This window comes from Zootoca vivipara, chromosome 1, assembly GCF_965207765.1.
Source record: "Zootoca vivipara chromosome 1, rZooViv2.hap1.1, whole genome shotgun sequence".
Taxonomy (NCBI): domain Eukaryota; kingdom Metazoa; phylum Chordata; class Lepidosauria; order Squamata; family Lacertidae; genus Zootoca; species Zootoca vivipara.
In genome coordinates this window covers 17,865,679-17,889,286 of record NC_142582.1, presented here as the reverse complement: position 1 = coordinate 17,889,286, position 23,608 = coordinate 17,865,679, and the positions used below count along the sequence as shown (strand labels likewise).

The following is a 23,608-nucleotide window of genomic DNA, read 5'->3' as shown; positions in this document are numbered from 1 at the left end:
CGATTCCCGTTTACTAAAGACTGAACTCCAAGTTTTGTGGGGAAAGGCTGCACTGAAAGTATTATAACTGTGTTGGCGAACTTGGCTTTCAAAGCAGTGATCATAGCTGCCAAGTTATCCCTTTTTTACAGGGATTTTCCCTTATGCTGAATAGGCTTCCTCGCGAGAAAAGGGAAAACTTGGCAGCTATGGCAGTGATAAATATAGCCAGTGAAGAAAAGCAGGCCCCAATACATTCGTAATCCTCCTGTGAATTATTAGTGCAGTGCAAACAGGGATAAAGATGGGAGCAGGGAAGAAATCGTGTGTAACCAAAAGGGAAGATCTCCTGAAATATTGCCTGCAAAGTGACCTGTTTGACCCAAAGAATTAAGGAACTAAGGCAACCATAAAATGATGATTTATTACAGGAGAGTGCCTTAAGGCTTAAGCATTACGCAGATGGCTATTTTAGAGCAAATGTCCCTCCTTTTCCAGAGCATGGCACGAGCCCCTCCAAGTGTGCCTATTTTCCAGGGCCAGTTCCAGATTTACGGAAACCGTTCCAGTTTCTGATTTGATCCCGGGATCCCTATTTTCACTGGAGAAATGTTGAAAGGTATGAAATAGGATGTTCCAATTTTCATGGGGGGAATGTTGGAGGGCATGTAAGTCAGATGATGAATGCTGCAGATAGAAATGGAATCACCAAGAAACCGGTAGCAAGCACCAGCATGTTCAGTGGAACCCTAAAGCTGGCAGAAACACAAAGAAACTTTTTTTTTAAAAAAAAGTACTAAAGACACAGCCTCCAACCACGATGCAGACTGAGCATGCTCACTAGCCATGGAATGCTGGAAGAGAAAAATGGACAATTCAGCAGGTGGGAGAGTGGAACGCTGTGCTTGAGCATCTCCCAGCTTATACAATCTTGCAGGAAAGCATGACTAGACAGTAGGAACCTTGAACAGGAGCCCTCCTGCTTAGAAGGCAAGGGTACGCTGCAACATTTTGTTGCGTGTCCCAACCTGTTAGAAACGGAGATGCGCCACAGTTCAAATGCATCCAACAAATTAAAAGATCTTTATTTGGATGGTCAGCAGCTGCTAAGCAGTTCTAAAATAAATGCGGAGCTAGCAGATGCCAGAAGTTAAATGGAAACACCCAGCTTTGCCAAGCAAGCCAATTCTTTTCTGGCCAAATCTAATAAGCACAGCCTGTGGTAGGAATAGTTCTCATTTATATGTGGCTTAATTTTGAGTCTCCTTTATTCAGATTTGTTAAACCTTGTCAGACTCTGACCTTGAGCCTCACGGGTAGAGATGGGGGTAGAAACATACCTGCCAAGCGATCTGCACAGCACATGCGTGCGCAGAAGCGCTCTATCGGCGCGTTTCACACACACGCAGAAGCGTGCCTTCAGCGAGCGACTGCTTCAGCGAGCGACCGCCTCTGCGGAACGGATTGTGGTTGCAAACCGAGGTACCACTGTAATGATAACGATAGTGGGGTGCCTCATATTTTCACTCAAATGACATCTCTTGTTATCCTCTGCATGCTTTTATTTGGGGAAATGTTCATAGCACTTTGGCATAGCCTGTTTTGCCCATATACCGGTATCTGGTACAGTAGTTCATTGCCTCTTTACAGCAAAAGCAACAAACACAGCCTTCTGCCCCCTCCCACCAGCCATCTTTTTCTCTAGAATTCAGGATGAACCACCACACGGTGGCATTGTGGAACCTCTTTGTTCTGCTGGGAACTTTCTGAGCTTGTCCCCCTCCTGCTTTTCTGGTTGACGTCTGAGCTGACGGGTGACCTCTTTATATCTTTTAAAATTAATCCGCTTGTGCATGTGTAATATTGCAACTTTTCTACGCAGCCAGCAGCGGATAAAGGTGAGGGTTGTGAGCTGGGAAAAAGGCCTGTGTTCAACTGTGGCTTCAAGCCATGACCTCACTTGATAGCTTTAAGGAAATCCTTGCCTCTTCAATGCCAGCCACCCATCTTTAGCAAGGGATGGCAATACTGGCCTACCTAATAGGGCTGTTGTAAGTATTATCAAGGTGATGTATGTGAATGGACTCCCTCGGGAGGTGGTGGGTTTTCCTTCATTGATGGTTTTTAAGCAGAGGTTGGATGGTCATCTGTCATGGATGCTTTAGTTGAGACTCCTGTGTGTCCCAGGGGTTTGGACTAGATTATCCTCTGGATCCCTTCCAACTCTATGTTTTTATGATTCTAAAGTCAATGCTGTAAATTGCTATATAAATCCCTGAGAGAGGGAACATAATCCAGCCCCCTTGCATCCTTTCCACCTCCTCTCCTGATCTATGTGATGGAGCTGAGGGAAGAACCTGGTGGAGCTTTGTCTTGCAACAAAGCAGACATGCTTTAGGTTGTGTTCACTGACATTTCAAGCCAGGAGGAGAGCCCGCTCCCCAAACACTGAGAATGCTTGCAAATACAACGCTGATTCCCAATGAAGTCAAGGGGCAGTTTTAGGTAGCTAAAACAGCACCAAACTACTGGTGCGCAGTGGACTCAGGGAAACGCCAACCTTTAGGGGAAATCCTGGGAGAGAAGCCCCTCAAAACAGCTCAGTAAATACTAAATGCTGTCAGGGACTGTGCTGAGGAGGGCTACACTGAGAAAGAATGGTGGGAGCCCCTGATCCTGATTCTTCCCAGGAGCAGGAAGACAGTATAGCTTTAGAACAGTGGTTTGCAGAGGGGCATAGTTCAGAAGGCAGAAGCTGGGAAATACTGGATGGGGAACAGCTAGCAGAAGAAACACGAGAAGAGCCAGAGTTAACAGATTCACAGTCTCTGAACACAGCCCCTTCCCCAAAGACACAGAGAGCTCAGAAGGTGTTAGTGCAGAGGGCACAAGCTCAGATTACAAGACATAGGAGTGATGTAGAGTAATAGGGATGGAGGGGGTGTAAGCCTTAATTGGGAGCGCCACCATTTCTAGGGAGACATGTTCTTTTGTCTCTCACTGTGATTCTTAAAGCATCTAACTGGTAAGACGTTCCTTTTGTTTGATCTTATTATAGAGGAGGAAGCTGATTCCTTGAAGCCTGACAAATGCTGATTGACTGCTGTGGGGGATGAGAATGGAATGGGGTAACTGGGTTGACTGGAATCCTGAACAGCAGCACATCAGCAGCTACAACATTTTATTGCGGGTCCCCCTTTTCATTACTGTGAGCACTTACTTTGCTCCTATATTCCTTGTCTTTAGGCTTCCCTGGCATGATGTATTCCAAAGCTTATTCCTTGACACTCCTTGAGTCTGCCCTTCTATTATCTGCATAAATGGGAAAATAAATTTAGGAGTATTAGGTAAAAAAACAAAAAACAAAAAAGGAGGATTTGCTAAAAAAAACACACACCAGTGAGCGAAAGGAAAGAATTATTGGGACGTTAAGGCCATAAGTATAAAAGTTGACTAGGTAGATGTTTATCAAGAAGCAGTTCTTTTTAAAATGAAAAATGTCGTTGTTTTTTAGTTAACACATGGCATAATGTATAAGGCAGACAAGGCAGCTAGGGAGAGATTTGCCTCTTTGACAAAGAATGCTCCTGAATAGCTATTTTCTGTATAAATTAACCAACGGCTGAAAAGAAGAGTTTCAGATGGAAACACTGCCAGGACTAATTGTGGAAGCAATTCTACAGACTAAAAGAGGCACATTTTCTTTTGGAGAATTAGAATTGGGGTTAAAACACCAACTATTAGTCAGCTGGAGGTGGCAGCTGGCCCAGAGTGTATTAAGGAAGGGGAGAGTTGGGGGGGGGAGGAAAGGGGCATTACAATGGTGTTTGGATTAAGTCACTTCCAGACATGTTATTCAGTGCCATTTCCTTGTGTTTTACTTTGAGCTCGCCCTTGGCTGTAGATCCAACCTTTCAAATGCATTAACATTTCAAATGCTGCTGCAAGTCAATGTAGGGCAGGCAATAAGGGGCTAGAGGTCTCCAATGGTTTGACGTGGTGTAAGGCCACCTTCTATGTTGCACGTTCCTATGCTCTATGCTCTTTCTCTGGGCTTGGCTTGCAAACATGCAATCTCTCATCTCCTGAACACTTCCAAACATCTTAAACATTGCAGGTAACTCCCAGCTATGACAGATTCCGTAGCTTGCAGAGAGCAATTTTATTTAGCCTCTGAGAAGGATCTTTTTAGCCTGGGTTCTGTTTTGAGGGTTGTTTTTATCTGTGACGTGGACCCTGAGAGATTTCTCTATTGTGCGTTTTTGAAGTTTCCAAACCGCCCCCCTTCACTTCTCTCTCAAGGGAACAAATATCAGCCCTTAACTTCCTTTCTGTTTGATATTTTGGCCCTGTGAAGTCTTCAGTGATTAATTCACTTCTGTCTCCATGGCTGATATAACTTCTTTCCCTTTAGACCTCAAGGGGAAGGCCTCCTTTATCTTCCCAACAAGGGTGGTTATTTGTTCTATACTAAAAACAGAACATTTGACATTTCACTGATCTTTGTCACATCACTAAGGCAGAATGTTGCCTCTGGTGGAAGATGCCAAAAAAGAAAAAAGAAATGCCTTTTCATGTTCTAAATATTCTTACTTTTTTCTTCACTTTCCCTCCCCCAAAAGCTCTTAAACACTCAATGCTTATACAGAACATGCTATTAGGAATAAGGGGCGGAGGCAATTTAAAAGGAGCAAACACCCAAGTGAGTGGAATTTTATAACATTTCCTAGGCAATAGATGCTCCTGTCACTGGAAACCAACACATCCTCCCCAAATGCATATTGCTGTCATTAAAGAGTGAGTGTGGAGTTTTCCTTTTTGCACTAATGGCAGGTTATGCCTGCATTGAGAAAAGTTCCATGGCTGTTGTCACACCCCTTGTGTTCCTCCAACCAGTAAATGCTGGAATTATGAACATGCATATAGGGATAGCCCTTCTGCAACTTACAAAGTAATAATCAGTGTCCAGTATTTTGGAATTCTAATTTGTAGGAGTATAGATTAGAAGAAAAAAACCAAGATCATGGCCACTGGTCCCATCACCTCCTGGCAAATAGAAGGGGAAGAAATGGAGGCAGTGAGAGATTTTACTTTCTTGGGCTCCTTGATCACTGCAGATGGTGACAGCAGTCACGAAATTAAAAGACGCCTGCTTCTTGGGAGAAAAGCAATGGCAAACCTAGACAGCATCTTAAAAAGTAGAGACATCACCTTGCCTACAAAGGTCCGTATAGTTAAAGCTATGGTTTTCCCAGTAGTGATGTATGGAAGTGAGAGCTGGACCATAAAGAAGGCTGATCGCTGAAGAATTGATGCTTTTGAATTATGGTGCTGGAGGAGACTCTTGAGAGTACCATGGACTGCAAGAAGATCAAACCTATCCATTTTGAAGGAAATCAGTCCTGAGTGCTCACTGGAAGGACAGATCGTGAAGCTGAGGCTCCAATACTTTGGCCACCTCATGAGAAGAGAAGACTCCCTGGAAAAGACCCTGATGCTGGGAAAGATGGAGGGCACAAGGAGAAGGGGACGACAGAGGATGAGATGGTTGGACAGTGTTCTCGAAGCTACAAACATGAGTTTGACCAAACTGTGGGAGGCAGTGGAAGACAGGAGTGCCTGGCGTGCTATGGTCCATGGGGTCACGAAGAGTTGGACACAACTAAATGACTAAACAACAAGATTAGAAGAGGAGCTACATGTCTGTCTGAGCTATGATGAACCTGGTTATTTGGATGGAATTTTATCAGCAGCTAACAGTCACTACCATGGGCCAGGAGCAGAAGAACAGAAACCAGTCCAAACTGGACAGCTCTGACCAGTCAGAGGGAAGTGGCACAAGGTGGGCATCTCCCAAACCATGTCCCCAAAACCGAAAGCCCTTCTCCATAGAAGATGGGATGGTGCTTGCATCTATGCTGCAAAATGTTGATGATCCACCACAGATCTTTCACAAAAGTTGGCTCTTTTGCAGTAGACGAAAAAGGCCTTTGTTAAAGGATGCGATTCCCTAGTACTAGCTGAATAATGACGTGACGACATGGTGTGGCTGCATGCCAACCCCCCAAAACCCAGCAATTATAGCAGTACAGTATAAATGGCAATTGTGGAAAAGCCCCAAATCGAGAACATGTTGCAGATGACAACCACAGTAAAACACCATTCTGGACAAGCCCACATTCAGAGGCTAGCAGCAGCCCTAAACTTGAGTGCTCTTGTGCTATTATAGCATAGAAAAGGAAGGCTTGGGGAATGGGATTAGATGGGGAAACACAGAAGTGTCCCTTTCCCCCTCTTTTAACTCCCCTTCCCAAACTGAGGTCACATCCACACACGGCTTTCCCCAAAAGAATCACAAGAACTGTATTTTGTTAAGGGTGCTGTGAATTGTAGCTCTGTGAGGGGTAAACTAGAGTTCCCAGGATTATTTGGGGGAAGCTGCGTGCTTTAGGCACCCTTTAAATGCATGATGTGGACGTGATTCGAGAGGCTTGAACAGGACGATAAGGCAGTGCCGGGTGTAGGGCAGATCCCCTGCTCAGGGTGCCAAGCTGAAGGGGTGCAAAATTGAGGCAAACGATAATTGAGAAGATCCATTTGGGGGCGCCAAAATTTGTCCTCTCACAGGACACCATATTACGAAAGATTACCAAAGTCCGCCCCTGTGATAAGACTCCTTTTCCCAACTGCCTGGAGCCCTGGACAGGATATAGTATACCCTTCGGAAGAGGATATTTAATAAATGGGGCACCAACGACAAAAAGGCCCTTTCCTCAGTCAGATTGCTGTGAGGACTGTAAGGCAATAACATGCAAGGGACTTCAAATGCTTGGAAACGCTGTTGAAATACTAAGCATTGCTATTTTCATTGCTACAGGGTGCAGAGCTTGACAAATACTTATTAAGGGCAATAATTGACACTAAAATCATCAGGTTCCTTCAGACTCTAGGAGAAGGAAAATTGCTACAATTACTTGCCTATTGACTCATCCTGTACTGCAGATGATGTATTCAAATGAGGGTAATTTTGGTTTTCATCCCAGATGGATCACAAGAGAGAAATCCACAGGAAAATGACTGAAGCAAAGGCAAGGGGTCTCCTTGTAACTGTAATGGGGAGGGGTGAAACATGAATTTAAAACATTGAGGCTGATTGTGCGTACTGGTCAGATCTTGCAGAAGCATGCATACCCAGTCCCCGCCCCCCAAAGGCAGGAGCATATAAGTTATGCACGGGATAATTGCTTTACAACATGCAGGTCAAATAGCTGAGAGCTATACAGCAGTCTCTGGATTTATCTACAAAACCATTTGGATGTGGGCGTGACGGCTCCAACACAGCAATGAAATTAAAATCTGGTGCCATATTTGACACAGAAAGATAACCTGGAACAAACAGAACTTCTACTGTGCTTCCTTTGAATACTGTACAGCTAAATCAGCTGGAGGGATTTGGGCCACCCTAAATTCAACTGGCTGAACCCCAGCTGAGCCAGCATAGCCCTTCCTCAGCCAGGCTGAGAGAGTTATGCTGGCATAACCCCAGTTCGGCCAGGACAGCCCAAGATCTTCCTATTCCAAACTTGCTCATGGCGGCGGGTGTGGACTGCACTGCAAATGAGCCACCCTCTGCATAGAATTGCCATACTGCCTAATCAGAATCTACTTGGTAGGTTACAGCTCAGTCAGTAGAGACTCTTGACCGAGCCCCACATTGGGCAAAAGATTTCTGCATTGCTGGGGGCTGGACCACGTTACCCTTCCAACTCTACAATTCTAGGATTCATCTGCAAAAATGTGGTGTATGGATACAAGAAAGCTCCATGAAGGTTTTAATAATAACAATAATAATAATAATAATAATAATAATAATAATAATAATAATAATTTATTATTTATACCCCGCCCATCTGGCTGGGTTTCCCCAGCCACTCTGGGCGGCTTCCAACAGAAAAATGAAATAAAATAATCTATTAAACATTAAAAGCCTCCCTAAACAGGGCTGCCTTCAGATATCTTCTAAAAACATGGTACCTGTTTTCCTCTTTGACATCTGTTGGGAGGGCGTTCCACAGGGCGGGCGCCATCACCAAGAAGGCCCTCTGCCTGGTTCCCTGCAAATTGGCTTCTCGCAATGAGGGAACTGCCAGAAGGCCCTCAGTACTGGACCTCAGTGTCCGGACAGAACGATGGGGGTGGAGACGCTCCTTCAGGTATACTAGACCAAGGCCGTTTAGGGCTTTAAAGGTCAGCACCAACACTTTGAACTGTGCTTGGAAACATACTGGGAGCCAATGTAGATCTTTCAAGACCGGTGTTATGTGGTCTCGGCGGCCGCTCCCAGTCACCAGTCTAGCTGCCGCATTCTGGATCAGTTGTAGTTTCCGGGTCACCTTCAAAGGTAGCCCCACGTAGAGCGCATTGCAGTAGTCCAAGCGGGAGATAACTAGAGCATGCACCACTCTGGCGAGACAGTCTGCAGGCAGGTAGGGTCTCATCCTGCGTACCAGGTGGAGCTGATAGACAGCCACCCTGGACACAGAATTAACCTGCGCCTCCATGGCACAACTTGAGAAGTTGTGGTGGGATTCAGTTCAGCTGAAGGGGAAATAGAGTTGACTCCTCTGATTGGTTTTCTGTGTTAGTCTTTCTAAAAAAAAACCCCAACTACAGTATCTAAATCAACAACATATATGTAGGAAGAAGGAGGGAGTATCGCTATAACAAGTTAATAAATACTCCATGCAGGCTCGTGATAGCAGTGTCAGGAGAAGCCCCAGTACCACACAGTAAAGTTGCAGGCCCTACTTCACAGGATCTCAACAGGAACGCAGAAGGATAATCCACTGAATAATCTTGAACATGTCTAGTACCTCATCAAACGTATCCTCGAAAGACTAACTCTTACCTGCCTCATACATTCGTTATAATCAGTGTTATTTTTCTAGAAAAAGAGGTGCTGGAACTCACTATGAATGCCTCCCTTGTTCTGCTTATAATGACAAAGGGGGTCTGAGAGGGGTCAGTTCTGGTGAGTTCCGGCTGAAAAAGGGTCCTGATTATAACATATTATTCAAATGGCAATTATTGTGGGGTTAAAAATGTAACCATGAAATGGGAATGATTAGAATCTGGAGGGTTCTGAGAAATGAAGGAGCTTGGAAGCTTGGAAGAGTTATTTCACAGTGGCAGCCAAAAGCAGGAAGAGTTTGTTAAAAGCCTCAAAAAATGCCATTGTGGAATCTCCTTAAGTAAGGGAGAAGAGCTGGTCGCAAATGGTTACGTTATGGAAGAGTGAACGGAACTCTGCAATAGCCTGTTGCTGATTTTGCACCGAGGAACCTGAGCTCTATTTCCACGGCAAAATGCCAATATTCAAACTTCTTGTGCCGGTTCACTCATTATTGTTCCCTTGGGGCAAGTGTCTTCTGCACAGTGGCTCTCTTCATCCCCACCTCAATAGCATTGTGTGTCGAGGCTTCCCAGAAAATTACCTTAAATAACTCACAACTGACAACAGAATTATGGTTTGGTTTTTGGCAAATAATTTAGGGCCACAACTTTATTAAATACACAATTTAATCCGAGTGTTGGCTTAGGCTTTTGGTTATTCACTCGTCCTTCCTAAAGAAGGACTATCCCCATCTGTCCATCCAGGACAGGACTCAATCAGCTGTCCCCTTAGGACAGGACTCACCTCATCTGCCCCACGTGGCAGGACTCACATCAGCTGTCACCATTGGACAGGACTCACCTCATCTGCCCACGTGGCAGGACTCACATCAGCTGTCACCATTGGACAGGACTCACCTCATCTGCCCACGTGGCAGGACTCACATCAGCTGTCACCATAGGACAGGACTCACCACTGTCCGCTTGGACAGTTCCTGCTCCGACTTCCGCATGGAAGTCAAGTAAACATACCTGGGAGTGAGGAGGTGGCTGCGCCCAGTCATTCCCTCCTCACCTTCACCAAGAATGTTCCTCAAGGCTCTTGCTCTTAAAATTGGGCCCACCATTCCCGCCAATGGCGGGATGGTAAGGACAAGAGTGTAAGCCCCGAGATTCCTTTAACGGAATACTTCTATATGGAGCAAACGGAGGTGAGGGTAGGCATCCGTGTGCCACCCCCTCTACCAACCGATTAACCAACCAAAAGCCTAACCGCCAACCTAACAAGTTGTGACAATTTGCTAGCGCAGTAGGCGAAAACCAAGAGGCACAGCCAATCAGCCAATTGGAAAAATTCCTACTGACCCCTGAATACAGGCGGCCCCGAAGGCAATAGCAATGTCGTGCTAACCTGCAAGAAAGAAAGGGCGGGTGGGAGGGGTTCAAACGCCAGGCAAAAATGTGACCAGAAAATGGTGGACGCAGCTTTAAGAGGGGCCCCACCAACCAATCAGATCCAAGGAATTTGCATACACACGCCCCCCATTACTCAGCATGAGCTGTGGCCTTACACAAACCAAACCCTAAGCTAAATTTCTTAACAGCCCTACCACAATCCGCTTTATATTATATGATATAAAGCGCTTTGTGTGTCGAGGCTTCCCAGAAAATTACCTTAAATAACTCACAACTGACAACAGAATTATGGTTTGGTTTTTGGCAAATAATTTAGGGCCACAACTTTATTAAATACACAATTTAATCCGAGTGTTGGCTTAGGCTTTTGGTTATTCACTCGTCCTTCCTAAAGAAGGACTATCCCCATCTGTCCATCCAGGACAGGACTCAATCAGCTGTCCCCTTAGGACAGGACTCACCTCATCTGCCCCACGTGGCAGGACTCACATCAGCTGTCACCATTGGACAGGACTCACCTCATCTGCCCACGTGGCAGGACTCACATCAGCTGTCACCATTGGACAGGACTCACCTCATCTGCCCACGTGGCAGGACTCACATCAGCTGTCACCATAGGACAGGACTCACCACTGTCCGCTTGGACAGTTCCTGCTCCGACTTCCGCATGGAAGTCAAGTAAACATACCTGGGAGTGAGGAGGTGGCTGCGCCCAGTCATTCCCTCCTCACCTTCACCAAGAATGTTCCTCAAGGCTCTTGCTCTTAAAATTGGGCCCACCATTCCCGCCAATGGCGGGATGGTAAGGACAAGAGTGTAAGCCCCGAGATTCCTTTAACGGAATACTTCTATATGGAGCAAACGGAGGTGAGGGTAGGCATCCGTGTGCCACCCCCTCTACCAACCGATTAACCAACCAAAAGCCTAACCGCCAATCAAGCCAGCCCTGGCTTGCCGCCAACACTCAGAGACCTAACCAACTTTTTAAACCCTCAGACACATCACGCAGCCAAATGTCATACCCATCAGGGGATAAGTGAACCCCATCATCCCGATATAAAAGCGGGGCTCTAACATTAATTGCGGGATGACGAATCAAACTCCCCCCGATTTCGTACACCCGTTTGGATGCTGCGCTGTTAACCCTCTTCCTAGCTCTTTCCCCAGCCAGAGGAGGAATATCACCCCGCCATTGCATCCTCTGCAACATTTGGGACCAAAAAACGACGGTATCAGGGAACCAAGTCCTTATCTCCAACAAATCTCGTAGGATAGCCAGGCGAAGAGATAACGGGTCCACAGCGGGGATGTCATTTTCTCCCAGCTGGATCACCAGGGCAGACGGGCACCCGAGCAAGAGGGCTTTGCGCCGCAGCAAAGGGAGAAGCTCCCCCCAGCGCATGCCCCTCTTGCCCATCCAGGTCACTTGGATGTTGGATGGAAGGCCAAGTCGAGGACCCAATGGCGTTTGGCCAGCGCGAAGGCCTGCCCAATGGACTATGGAATGTCCCACCATCCATATGTGCACGTCCGCGAGCCCTGGGAAAACATTGGAAAACAAACGACAAAGTTAGGAGCGCTTCCGAACATAAGATCTATACGCTGCAGATTTCCACCTGCCCAAATCCTTAATAGCATCAACCGAAAGACCCCAGTGGGCCGCCGTAGTGGCGGCCCCAATGCGAAAGGAATGAGGAGCGTAATTAGCGGCCACGCAACCGCATGCCGCTATCACCTTCCTCATAACTCTAGTAAATTGCAGCCTAGTCATCGGGTTACCATCCTGATGCACAAACAAGGGGCCCTCCCCAGCTGGCCTTTCCGCCAAGAATTTGGCTACGTCCTTAACCGGGCAGGGGCCCGTCTGCCCCGTAGCAGGCAGTCGCATTACTGCTCCTTTACCAGCCTGGTCGGTCTTGGAACTCCGAATCGTGATTAACAATTCCGTTGGCGACAGACGTATGTCCTGGAGTAGCAAACCCCCTGGCACCCCCTGACGCATCTGACCCCCTACAATTTCACCAATTCTCAAAGCGCCAAAAAAGGCCACTGAGAAGGCGGCCGAAAACAAACGGGCCTCATATTTAGACCAACACACCACCCTAAGCTTCAATCTCATTTTAGTGAGAAGATCAAAAGAAATCGGGTTCCTGGTAGGGGAACGGGGAGGACAAGGCCTACCCCATCCCTCCATGGCCTTACGCACCACAAATTTGGCGCAAGGGTCCCTATTAAAAAAAAACAATTTCGAGAAAAATGAAATGGCCGCAGACTGGAGCTTTATGGTCCTGGCAGCCCTTCCCAGGTGAAACAGGTGTGCCAAATATTGAAGCACCTGGGAAGAAGAGGGGCGGGCCGCTCCCTCCACCGCGAGCGACTGACTGCGAAAAGTTAAAAAGTCAGTCCAAGCTTTTTGATAAGCCCGCAGGGTAGAGGGGGAAACAGAAGCAGCTACTCCCTGCAAGACTAGCAGCTGCCAAGGTTCCAAAGACGATCCGGGAAAATCTCCGGCTGATGTTGTGCGTCTGGAACCAGGGACCTGAAGCGCTCCATCTGAAATCGTGACAAAGCGTCAGCTATATCGTTGGCCACGCCCGGGACAAAACGCGCAGAGAAAATAATGTTAAAACGCAGGCACTGCAGCACGAATGCCCGCAGCAGAGCCGATACCCGAGTTGACTTAGAAGATTGTTTCGCAAGGACAGTCACCACAGCCTGGTTATCTGACCAAAAGCATACGCGGCGGTCCTTGAAGTCGTCAACCCAAATATGGACTGCAACTGCTATAGGAAAGAACTCAAGAAAAGTTAAATCCCGCGTGATTTCAGTGTCCCGCCAAGCAGGGGGCCATCTTTGTGCGCACCACCTGCCATTCCAAAACAAACCAAATCCCAGGGAACCCGCCGCATCGGAGTGCACTTGGAAATCGTTGTGCAGGTTTAAAACATCCTGCCACAAGGATACCCCATTGTATTCCTCCAGGAATACCAGCCACATCCTCATGTCAGCCTTCTCACCCTGCGATAAGCGCTCGAAGGCCGCACAGGCTACGGAGCAGCCCATTGGCATGGCCTTATCAAAATAATAGGCGCCTTCAAACTGAAAGCCCAGCAACCAAAAATCATGCGGATGAATTGGTAATAATCGGAAAGCCGATTCGATATCACATTTTGCCAACAAGGCCCCCGGCCCAAACTTTCTGATCATTTTAATTGCCTGGTCGAGAGAAGCGTATTTGACCGTACAAAGCTCCGGAGGGATCACGTCGTTCACGGACGTGTCCCTAGGGTGAGACAAATTATGAATGAGCCGAAACTCACCCGGAGCCTTCTTGGGGACGATTCCCAAGGGAGAGAGGTGCAGATTGGGAAAAGGCGGAGACGCAAAAGGACCAGCCATGCGCTGGAGGGCTATTTCTTTATTAACCTTCCGCCTTGCGACCTCGTGCATCTCTCTCACCGACTTCTGATTCCTAGGATTCCTAGCCAGGGGAACCGAAGCTATCGGAATCCGGAACCCGAAGGAGAAACCATCCCGAAGATATGCAGCCGCCTCAATATTGGGATAGGAGGCTAACCAATGTTTAAGGGCCGGTAACTTAATGGGAGAAAAAGCTAACTGAAGCAATTCACTTTGATGTGGAAGCTGCGGGGGGAGCGGGGAGGGCAGGGGCGGAACCCCTTGGCGCCTGCCTGAATCCTCCCCGACCCCCACGAAAGGGCCGCCGGCCCGCATAGCAGTTAACAGCCGGGTGGCTACCGCCACACCGGTCACAAGTGTGCGCATAAATACACCGCGGGCGCTGACACAGTCCTTTATTGAAATCCCAGCAGCGCAATTTAGGTGCCGCCTTAAAAGGCTGGGTCTCAGCCCTTTGCTGCTCGGCGGGTTTCCGTGAAACCGACGGAGCCACATACGTGGTCCAAAGGTCCAAGTCTTTCCTGTCAAAGCGGGCGGTGTCAATTTTTGACGCCCGCCTGCGAAATCTTTCATCATAAGCAATTGCGGCCGCTTCCCCTGCCATGTTATATGCTGACCTTACGATGGACTGGTACACGATAAGGTGTAGAGCCCTGCGGGGATATGCCGCTACTACTACCCCGGAAAAAACTTGATAACAATCGAGCCAACGCTCGAAAGTCCGCTCCACCTTTCTCCCCCTGCCTTTCTTCTTAGTACCAACGAGGGCGTTTTCTTGCTCAGGGACCACCTCCTCTGGTGGAGCTAAATCAAAAATGTCTACCTATTTACCATCCAATATCCTGATTTTGCACCGAGGAACCTGAGCTCTATTTCCACGGCAAAATGCCAATATTCAAACTTCTTGTGCCGGTTCACTCATTATTGTTCCCTTGGGGCAAGTGTCTTCTGCACAGTGGCTCTCTTCATCCCCACCTCAATAGCATTTACAGTAGCTGTTACTGTGAAACAATGACATTATTGGCTTTAAAAAACGAATTTATTTTATTTTAATTATCTTATTACATTTTTATTTCACCCTTCCCCCAAGGACGATAGGGTAGCATATACAACCACCCTCCCCCACTTTTTTTTGCCTCACAACATCCCTGTGAGGTAGGTTAAAACTGCCGAGGGTGTGACAACATCCTTTGACGAGCATCATAGTTCAGTGAAGATTGGTACTTGGGTCTCCTTGGTCTTAGTCCAACTCTCGTTCCTCTAGGTCTTCGCCACTGAGGACTCTTTGTGCTCCTGTCTGGAGATGCTTGCAGTTATAGCAGGTAACCACTGAGAGAAGCTTTGCTGTTCCGCTAGACCAGCCTCCCAACTGCAGCAGGACTAGTGGGCAAGCTATCTTCACATTGGCTTTGGGTGGCGGGGCAAGGGAAATTGCACTATAATGCAACTATGGGGAAAATCTGACATGGGGGCCTATTAGACAGAGGGCCTTCTTGGTAGTGGCACCCTGTGGAGTGCCCCTCCACCAGATGTCAAGGAGATGAGTAACTATATAACCTTTAGAAGACATCTGAAGGTATCCCTATGTAAGGAAGCTTTTAAATATTTTATTAGGTTTTTATATATGTAGGAAGCAGGCCAAAATAGGTGAGGCAACCCAGTCAGATGGGTGGGGTACAAATAATAGATTATTTTTATTATTATTAAGGGCCACCAGGTTTCCACATTTGGTCTGTGAGGCTCTTTTTGGACAAGCCACACACACCTGCTCATACCGGATGGCATATATAATGCCAGGTTTCTGGTAGATTAGAGATGCAGCTGAGCCAAAAGGGTTTTTTTCCACCTTGCATAGTGCTTTGCAACTGCCGCCCATCAGCTGTTCCTCGGAGCTTTCGAAGCACTATGCATGGCCTTAGGAGTTTTGAAAGGTAAGCCAATATCTACATAGTGGCAACCTCGGAACATTTGACTGGAGTCAAAAAAAATATGTTATCGGTCAGCTGGTTGGCATGCCAACCTTTCCCTAGAAGCTTGGTGATTAGAAAAGAAATCAAAAGCCTATGAAGAAAGTCTCCCATATTTCAATCAGAAGAAAAAGCTAGCATGGGCGCCATTGCCGATGGCATGTGCAGTAGTGTTCAGCCTTTGCGCCATTGAGACTTGCACACAAATTCCCTAGTGTCAAAGGCGCTACTAGCAACAAGGTTTATTGCCGTTTGGCTTGTGCTTCCTTGTTCATAGCTGAAGACCAATATACCTCCAAGTCTGAACACCCTGCAGGTAGATTGTATCTAAGAACTATAAGGAAGTGGTACCTGCCCTGTGTTAGAAGCTGCGTAAAACAAAACGATGGTTCTGAAGCAGGAATAGCAGGATGTCTACCGCACAGGACTGCAGAGTGGTTTTATGATCACTAGGGCTCTGGATTAGATAACAAACATAGATCATCTCCCGGATGTTAAAGTCAAGTTGCAAGAAGCGGTCATAGAACAGGAAGAGCCCATTATCTTTACTGCACTGTCATGGGAAGATTAAAGAGGGGAGCAGGAGCGCAGCAAATGCTCCGTAAGGAAGTTCCTTCTCTGGAAACAGAACGCGAGACCTATCACACCATGCCTAAAAAAATACAGATGCGGATCTCTCTTTTTCATTTCAGAGCGAAACTTTCTATATTTGGAGATTAATTAGAGGCAGCAGATGTTAAGACTCCTTGCAAATGGCTTCTCGGTTGTTCCATCCAAATGCTATTTAAAAATACCATATGGACATTTTTAACACATTTAGAGCAGTCTAGACACATCTTGATCCAGGAGTGCTGTTCACAGAAGGAAGAACCAACCAGAGATAGAGAGCGAGAGAGAGGGCACCCAAAGCAGAGGGGGGACGGGGACGGGGACCAACTTTTAAATGCTGTTCATTCCACACTTGGAAACCAAAAACGTAAAAGCTACACACATATGCCAACAAACATTCGCCGAAATATTGCTAATGTTTTCCAACAAAGCAATTGCTTGCTTTGTTTTAATCCGGGCCATAAAGTTTACCTGTGCAAAACTTCAGTTGACGTATATACATTCCATCCATTTCCAAGGAAATTACCGTGTTGGTACCATGGAAGTTACCGTGTTGGTAACTTGGTGCAGGGCTGTAATCATTAGCCTTTATTATGTGCCGGAAACACGAGGCCTTAAAACTGAAGCTAATAATAGCCATAGCAGCATATTCGGGAAGGCTCTTCAGTCAGAAGATGTTGCTTGAGTCAAATTACTCTGTTGACAGCCAGTTCTATTGGTTCTGTGACTTTGTTAGCTCCTAGAAGGGTGATGGACTGAGAATCTGTAATACTGACTACCGGGCAAATAAAATCCGAGGCAAATCTGCTATCTTTAACAATGTGGAAATCACTGTGGCAAGGCAGCCATACATACTTGAAATGTCCTGTGGCAAGCTTTTCCTTCTCTCTTATAAACTCCAAATGACAATGTGGTACCCTTCTGAGGTTCATGAGATCTGGGAGCATGTTCACAGAATCATCACCACTCTTTGGGTATCTTGCCACATAATTTATCTAAATAAATTACAGAGTTTGGCCCTAAACTACCAGGAGTATGCAGCGGCCTAATGTAAGCATTTATGATTCACTTAAAAAGCACCCAGAACACAGAACGTACAGCCAGACGACAGTACAATTAGTAAAGGTGACATTTCTATTAAAATGAAAGTATTTCATTAGGCTAAAGTCTATATACAGTGTTGGGATTCCTTATAGACAGTAAAACCATCTATTAAGTTATTGTTTTAAGGGCACTATTATATAAATGTGCTGACTAATTTTTAATCTTCTCTTTGGCTCACAAGTACACTAAAATACCAATAAACATTATTTAGAACTTTGATAATTATATAAATAGGATACATTACAAATGGAAGTAAGTACAAGACAGCTCTTTAGCATGGTAAATCTTTGCATATAAAGAAAGCAAACAGTTCATATACCGAGAACTGAACAGTTATCTTGCTGGAAAACTATTACATTTAGTTCCTCCCTCCTCCCGCGGTCTAACAGTAATGTATACAATCTACACAAATCAAATTCTAAAAAACACAACAATAATATTATGGCCTAACACATCTCAGCTACTACTATCCCCTGATATGACAACTAATGGGGGCATATATACATCTAGTAGGTGGTTCTCTTTAGGAAAACATTGCTGTTTCTTTTATACAACAGAAACGCACCAGCAACAAAGTTTAAATAAGGTTAAACATTTTCCATAGTTCCTAAGAATCTACATCTTTAAAAATGTTTTCCCCATACATACCTAATTTCACCTGGAATATGACATCGGCCCAGTTATTGCATGATTTACCTTTTAGATGAAAACATTAGCTTCCTTCCACCCCAGTCCTAAATATTTGCACATCCTGGCCGTGATCCAGTCAAAGCTAAGTCCTCTTAAGTTCCATTGATTCCAGAGGGGCTTAAAAATGCTCAACTTTGGCTTGACTGCGCCCATTAAAAACCAGTAGAAACTTAGGGAGGTGGATGGTGCCCAGTGCTATCCATTCAAACCAATGGAAGTAACTCCCAAGCAATGAGGGTGTTGGGGTATAATCTATCAAGCAATGCTCTGGTCAAGCCTCATTAATTCAAATGGAGCCGTGCAGGAGCAGGTCCTTGACTGAGAACACCTCTGCACTGGAAAATATACTGTGAATTACTCTTAGGCTCACCACCACTTTATTTATAATATATATATATATATTCATTTATTTATATTATATATATATTACTGTACACATCTGTTGTGCAGAGTTCTTAATTATCTACCTTAATACAATTAGCTTCCTGCTAACTAGATTTGCCAGGCTTTTAAATAAGGGCGGACAATGCAGTTTAAGATAATATATTTCCCCCTTTTGGTAAAATAACCTACTAATACCGGTACAACATATATGTTTCATAATATACAGGGGGTTTTGTCATTGTTTAGAAAGGGATTACCTTAAAATGTGTTCTACAGAAGTGGTTACAAAAAAACCCCCAAACAAACCAAAACCAGAAGAAGCCAGTACTGGAAAATAGTGCTGTTAGAGAAGTAAAACGGGTCATTTGAGTGGATTACAGATCTTGCCCCAGTCTTTCTATTTCCTCAATGAGGAAGTCAATGTCAGACTTGGTAGCCGCAGGGTTTGAGACAACCATTCGGAAGAAGTTTGCTTTATCTCCCTGTGGCTGATATCCAACCATCGTAGTACCTGACTCCATCATCAGCGCCTTGATTTTGGGTGCGACCTTTTTGATTCAAACAGAAAAAGGGAAATGTTTAGTCCTTTGTTTCTTTACAGGAGTAGCATGTGAAAAAATCCCCTTCCTTATAAGATTTATCAGAATCCTATTCGGGATACCGATCCACAATAGAAAATGTCCTTTCATACTGTATTACAATGTGGTACGCTGGTTTGACAGCCACGGACAGGAAGTCCCTACAGAGGGTGGTGAATACAGCACATGATATCACGGGCTGTCCCCTGAGTTCGCTAGATGCCATCGCAGGAGACCGCTGCCTCAGGAGAGCGAGGAAAATTCTCAGGGACGACTCACACCCTGGCCAGCACATCTTTAATCTCCTACCTTCGGGCAGGAGATACAGAAGTATAGTCAGCCGCACCAACAGGTCAAAGAACAGTTTTTATCCGTGGGCTGTTGGGCTGCTGAATGGGAAAAAAATAGTGGTGCAATTGACTTCTGACAAGCACACAGAGTGCGAACAAGACTGAGTGTACGTGGGGGGGGGAGGGGGGCTTGTTTAATTTCACTGCACACAGGTAATGTAGTGACTTACCTTCCAAGTCCCGGACTGCAGAATCCGGGACCGGCAGCCGTGTGACACCAGAAGTTGCGTCGCCGTAACTTCCGGTGTCGCTTTGCCCTTCTATGGGCACCAAAAATGGCCACCGCCGGCTTCAAAAGTAGCTTCTACGCATGACCGGAAGTGTGTCGACGCAATTTCCGGTCATGTGTAGATGCGACTTTTGAAGCCGGCAGCGGCCATTTTTTGTGCCCATAGAAGGGCAAATCAGAAAAAAGGCCGTCGGCAGGAGAAAATAATGGAGAAAAACAGGAGACAAAGTGATACGGGGGACCACCGGGAAAAGGTAAGTAAAAACGGGGGTTTTCCGGGGAAAACGGGAGACTTGGCAGCTATGTGTAGTGACAATAAAGGTTTATTATTCTCACAGAGAGCTAGATCTCCGGCCTTGGCCTTGGCTTAAAGAAGGTTGAGCCATTGTCACAGAGGTCAACTTATGTGGTTTTCTTGTATTTGTTTTACTGTGAGGGCTTGCCCTGAAATGCTTAGGAGTAATTAAAACAGATTACGATTACCCTATGTAGCTTTTCTCTCCTCTCCTCTGAGTCCGGGATCCCTCTGAGACTTGGTGGAATGTACCAGAAACAAACATTTGTGTGTTCAGGCTATAAACACAGAAGCAAAACAAAGCAAACTCATCAAAAATGTAGGTAAATAAAAGACTAACACAAGAATTCAGATTTCATTTTTTAAAAAACTCATCACACACCAAACACTTTGGGTGATGTACCCCCTTGCTACCCCTCCTCCCCAAAGTTTAGGAAGTTTAGGATTGGGAGTTTGGCTGAGCATGCAAGCGATGAGTAGGCAAGCTTGGGTCAGGAACTGTTGTAAGTCATCACTGTGAAAGGAGCCTTCTCTCAACCACAGCTGGACATTTTGCTTGTTAATAAATAGCAACAGCCAATAGATGCAATTCTGTATTTAGCTACCATCTTAAGACTCTCTCTCTCTCTCTCTCTCTCTCTCTCTCTCTCTCTCTCTCTCTCTCTCTCCTCTCTCTCCAGATCTTTTTTTTTTACATTACAGTAGTTCATAATGATCTGGAATACAAACAGCCCATTTAGGACTAAGTGGATGAGAACACATTTCCTCCCTCCCAACACTCCTGTGCCAACAAAATCCTCAGTATATACAGAGAGGCACTCTGTCATGTTAAAAGGCAGAGAATCAGTTTTTTTTAAGTTAAATAAGGAACTGGAGCACACTCAAGTGTCCAATCAGCCAAAGTTTATGAAGTGAAACCATCAGAAAGCACCAGCAGCAGAATTAACAAAAGTAGCAACCTTTGCAGAGCAGAAAATGAAGCGTGGAATCTCAGCTAAGAGCAGATTACTTTAGGGTTGCCAATCAGTTTATGAGCCTTATCTTCCTAAGGAAGCGTGGCCTTTTGCTGCCAATGCCATTAGTCGGACTTGTGGCACATCACAATATCTTTTGAGGCGAAAGAGGGAAAGGGAAATTCATAGGAGGTGCTTACAAAAGCCCAGTGGATTTTCACACTTTGAACTTTCCTTTTCGGTGGCTTTGCAGGAAGAAGCGCAGGATTCCTGCCTCCACGGAATACTCTCCAATGGTATTTTGAATGGGCAATACTTCTTTGTTAACTACAGTGTTTGTGGATGGTGCATAAAATCCACCCAAAAGTGATTCTAGATCAGTAGTGGATAATGCAGTGGGGCAGACCTTCTGGTGGTGAATCACTGTGGCTTACTGGGAGCAACTGGCTCCCCTTGTGCATTTGCGCTGTACCCTGCTGCCTCATGGCTCCCCGTAAGCAGCAGCGACTCACCTGCCAGGTAGTTAGGTAGGTGCTTCACCACCACCATGCTGTCCGCTACTGCTTGAGGTTTAGAGTATTGCAATGATGCTGAAATTCCATGTATCCCTATGTTCATTTAGTAGCAGCTCCTGTATTTTCCAACATACGTTCTCTGTCACGTTCCAGTTGTTTACAGCTGAGCCCCAACCATATTGCAAACTGATTCTGAACAGCTCGCCGCCAACACCAATTTAAAAAGCATTTTGTCATGTGGCGTGGTGTGGTATTATTCGGCAGAAGGAAGCCTAAAATTCTTCTTGGGCTCATGGAACTAGTTCCATGGTTTTTGGGTTGCTGGCTTGTACACAGGGGTCACCAACATGGCACCTGCCTTCTATGGCATCTGCAATATCTTCTCTGCCTGCCGGAAATAGGCTTGAAAGAAGCGTTCCATTATTGACAACAGAGCAGGTTGTCGTGTGTGTGTGTGTGTGTGTGTTTGTGTGTGTGTGTGTGTGTGTGTGTGTGTGTGTGTGTGTGTGTGTCTGCAGGGTCAGAGGTTTGATGAGGCCCTAAACTACTTGTGAGGGACAAGGGATATAGAGAAGTCCCTCCCATCTTGAGGTCCAGCCCATCCCTGAGCACTGGGGAAAGCAGGGAGAGTTCCGACTCAAGTGGGGAAGCAGGAAGTGGTGTCCGAGGCTCAGGCAAGGTAGCAGAGCCATCGTCCAAGGTGGGACAGGAAGGGGGAAGCAAGGGGGGTAGACCGATCCCCCCAACTCCGGAATTGCGCAGGAAGCGTCGGGGGAAGAGGCTGGGTCTCCCCAAGCTGTTATGTTGGAGAAAGACGCGCCAAACGCCATTCGGAGGTTCTGACTCAAGCGGATAGGATGTGTCTCTGTAAATAGCACTGCCTTTAGCACTGTAAATACGCAGCACCAAATAAAAGATAAAATGCAGAGCTGTGTGGAGTCGTTACTCTGAAGTAGCCCATCAAGGACCCCTGTGACACTACTGAAGGTAATGGGGCCCTTTATATGTCCAGCTGTCCTTTGTCAACAACAAATTGTTGCTGTTGAATATATGCTATACAGTATGGTAATTTAAGGACCTAATAGGTATCTAAAGCCATTTGCACCTAACAAAATATGTATTTTATCAAATTAATTGTAGAACTGAAATACAATTAAGAAGAAGTATATTAAAAGTGAAATATTTATTAAGCTCTAACTTAAAATGTTTTTTTATTCATAACAAACCTAATAATGCAAACACATTAGCTGCATGCTACATGTTGCCCTGCAACCAGTCCATTCAGAATGTAGGCACCTTATATATAGAAATGAGCAAATCAGTGATATTTTAGGGAGCAGGCTAGCAGGCCATTACTTACATCATAGGAGCCTACACAACACAAAACACTGTTGCCGTATGTAGGTTTTATTATTTTATTTGTTTTTTCTCTTATATTTTGGAAATGTACATCCAGGTTTTTTCCTTTAATTTTTTGGGGGGCCCCCAAGAGAGTAGGGCCCTAAGCTATAGCTTGTGTAGCTTATACAGTGGTGCCTCGACTTACGAATTCAATCCGTTCCGAAGGCACCTTCGTAGGTCGAATAATTCGTAAGTCGAAAAGCGCCATTGGAAACACAATTTCCCATAGGAATGCATTGGAAACGGAAAAATTCGTAAGTCGAAGCAACCCTATCTGAAATTTCATAAATAAAAAAACCCTATCTAAAACCGCCGCGGTTTCCGTTCGGATGTCGAGAAATTCATAAGCGTGCGGCCATTTGCCCCATTCGTAAGTTGAAAAATTCGGTTGTTGAGTCGTTCGTATGTCGAGGTACCACTGTATGTAAATCCGGCACTGTGGTGTGTGTGTGTGTGTGTGTGTGTGTGTGTGTGTGTGTGTGTGTGTGTGTCTACAACTGGTACACCCAGTTTTCAAATTGTCCACAGACCCCAGTAGAGCCTACATGCAAACATTGTACAGTTCTAGTTGCAGCTAAGTACTTATACTGCAGTTTTGTCCTTTAAAAGTAAGCAAGCAAGAAAACAAGCAAACAAAAACAAGTGACCATTTGCCCAGCTGGCTGACACTGGGGTTGGGGTGCGGAGTTACATTTCATGGCTTTCGTTGGCAAAGCCTGCCCGAAAACCTGGGGCCTGCTGTGAGCCAACCAAAGTTCAGCACTTTTACACTCCATTGACTTCAGTTGGTGAGTCAAACATGTAGTTAAATATCCCCCATTGAAAA

At 45.7% G+C, this 23,608-nt stretch overlaps 1 protein-coding gene across 2 annotated transcripts in view; it reads right to left on the bottom strand.

Annotated features, from left to right (window-relative positions):
- Window positions 1-18,507: 18,507 nt before the first annotated feature.
- Window positions 18,508-23,608, bottom strand: part of GAD1 (glutamate decarboxylase 1) — a 53,472-nt gene continuing 48,371 nt past the window's right edge. For both annotated transcript variants that reach the window (XM_035135577.3, XM_035135569.3), the window contains exons 16-17: window positions 20,102-20,191; window positions 18,508-19,009 (exon numbers count right to left, since the gene is read on the bottom strand). In XM_035135577.3, coding sequence (XP_034991468.1) covers window positions 18,836-19,009; window positions 20,102-20,191 — 264 coding nt within the window. In that variant the 3' untranslated portion in view covers window positions 18,508-18,835. The remainder of the gene's footprint in view (window positions 19,010-20,101; window positions 20,192-23,608) is intronic.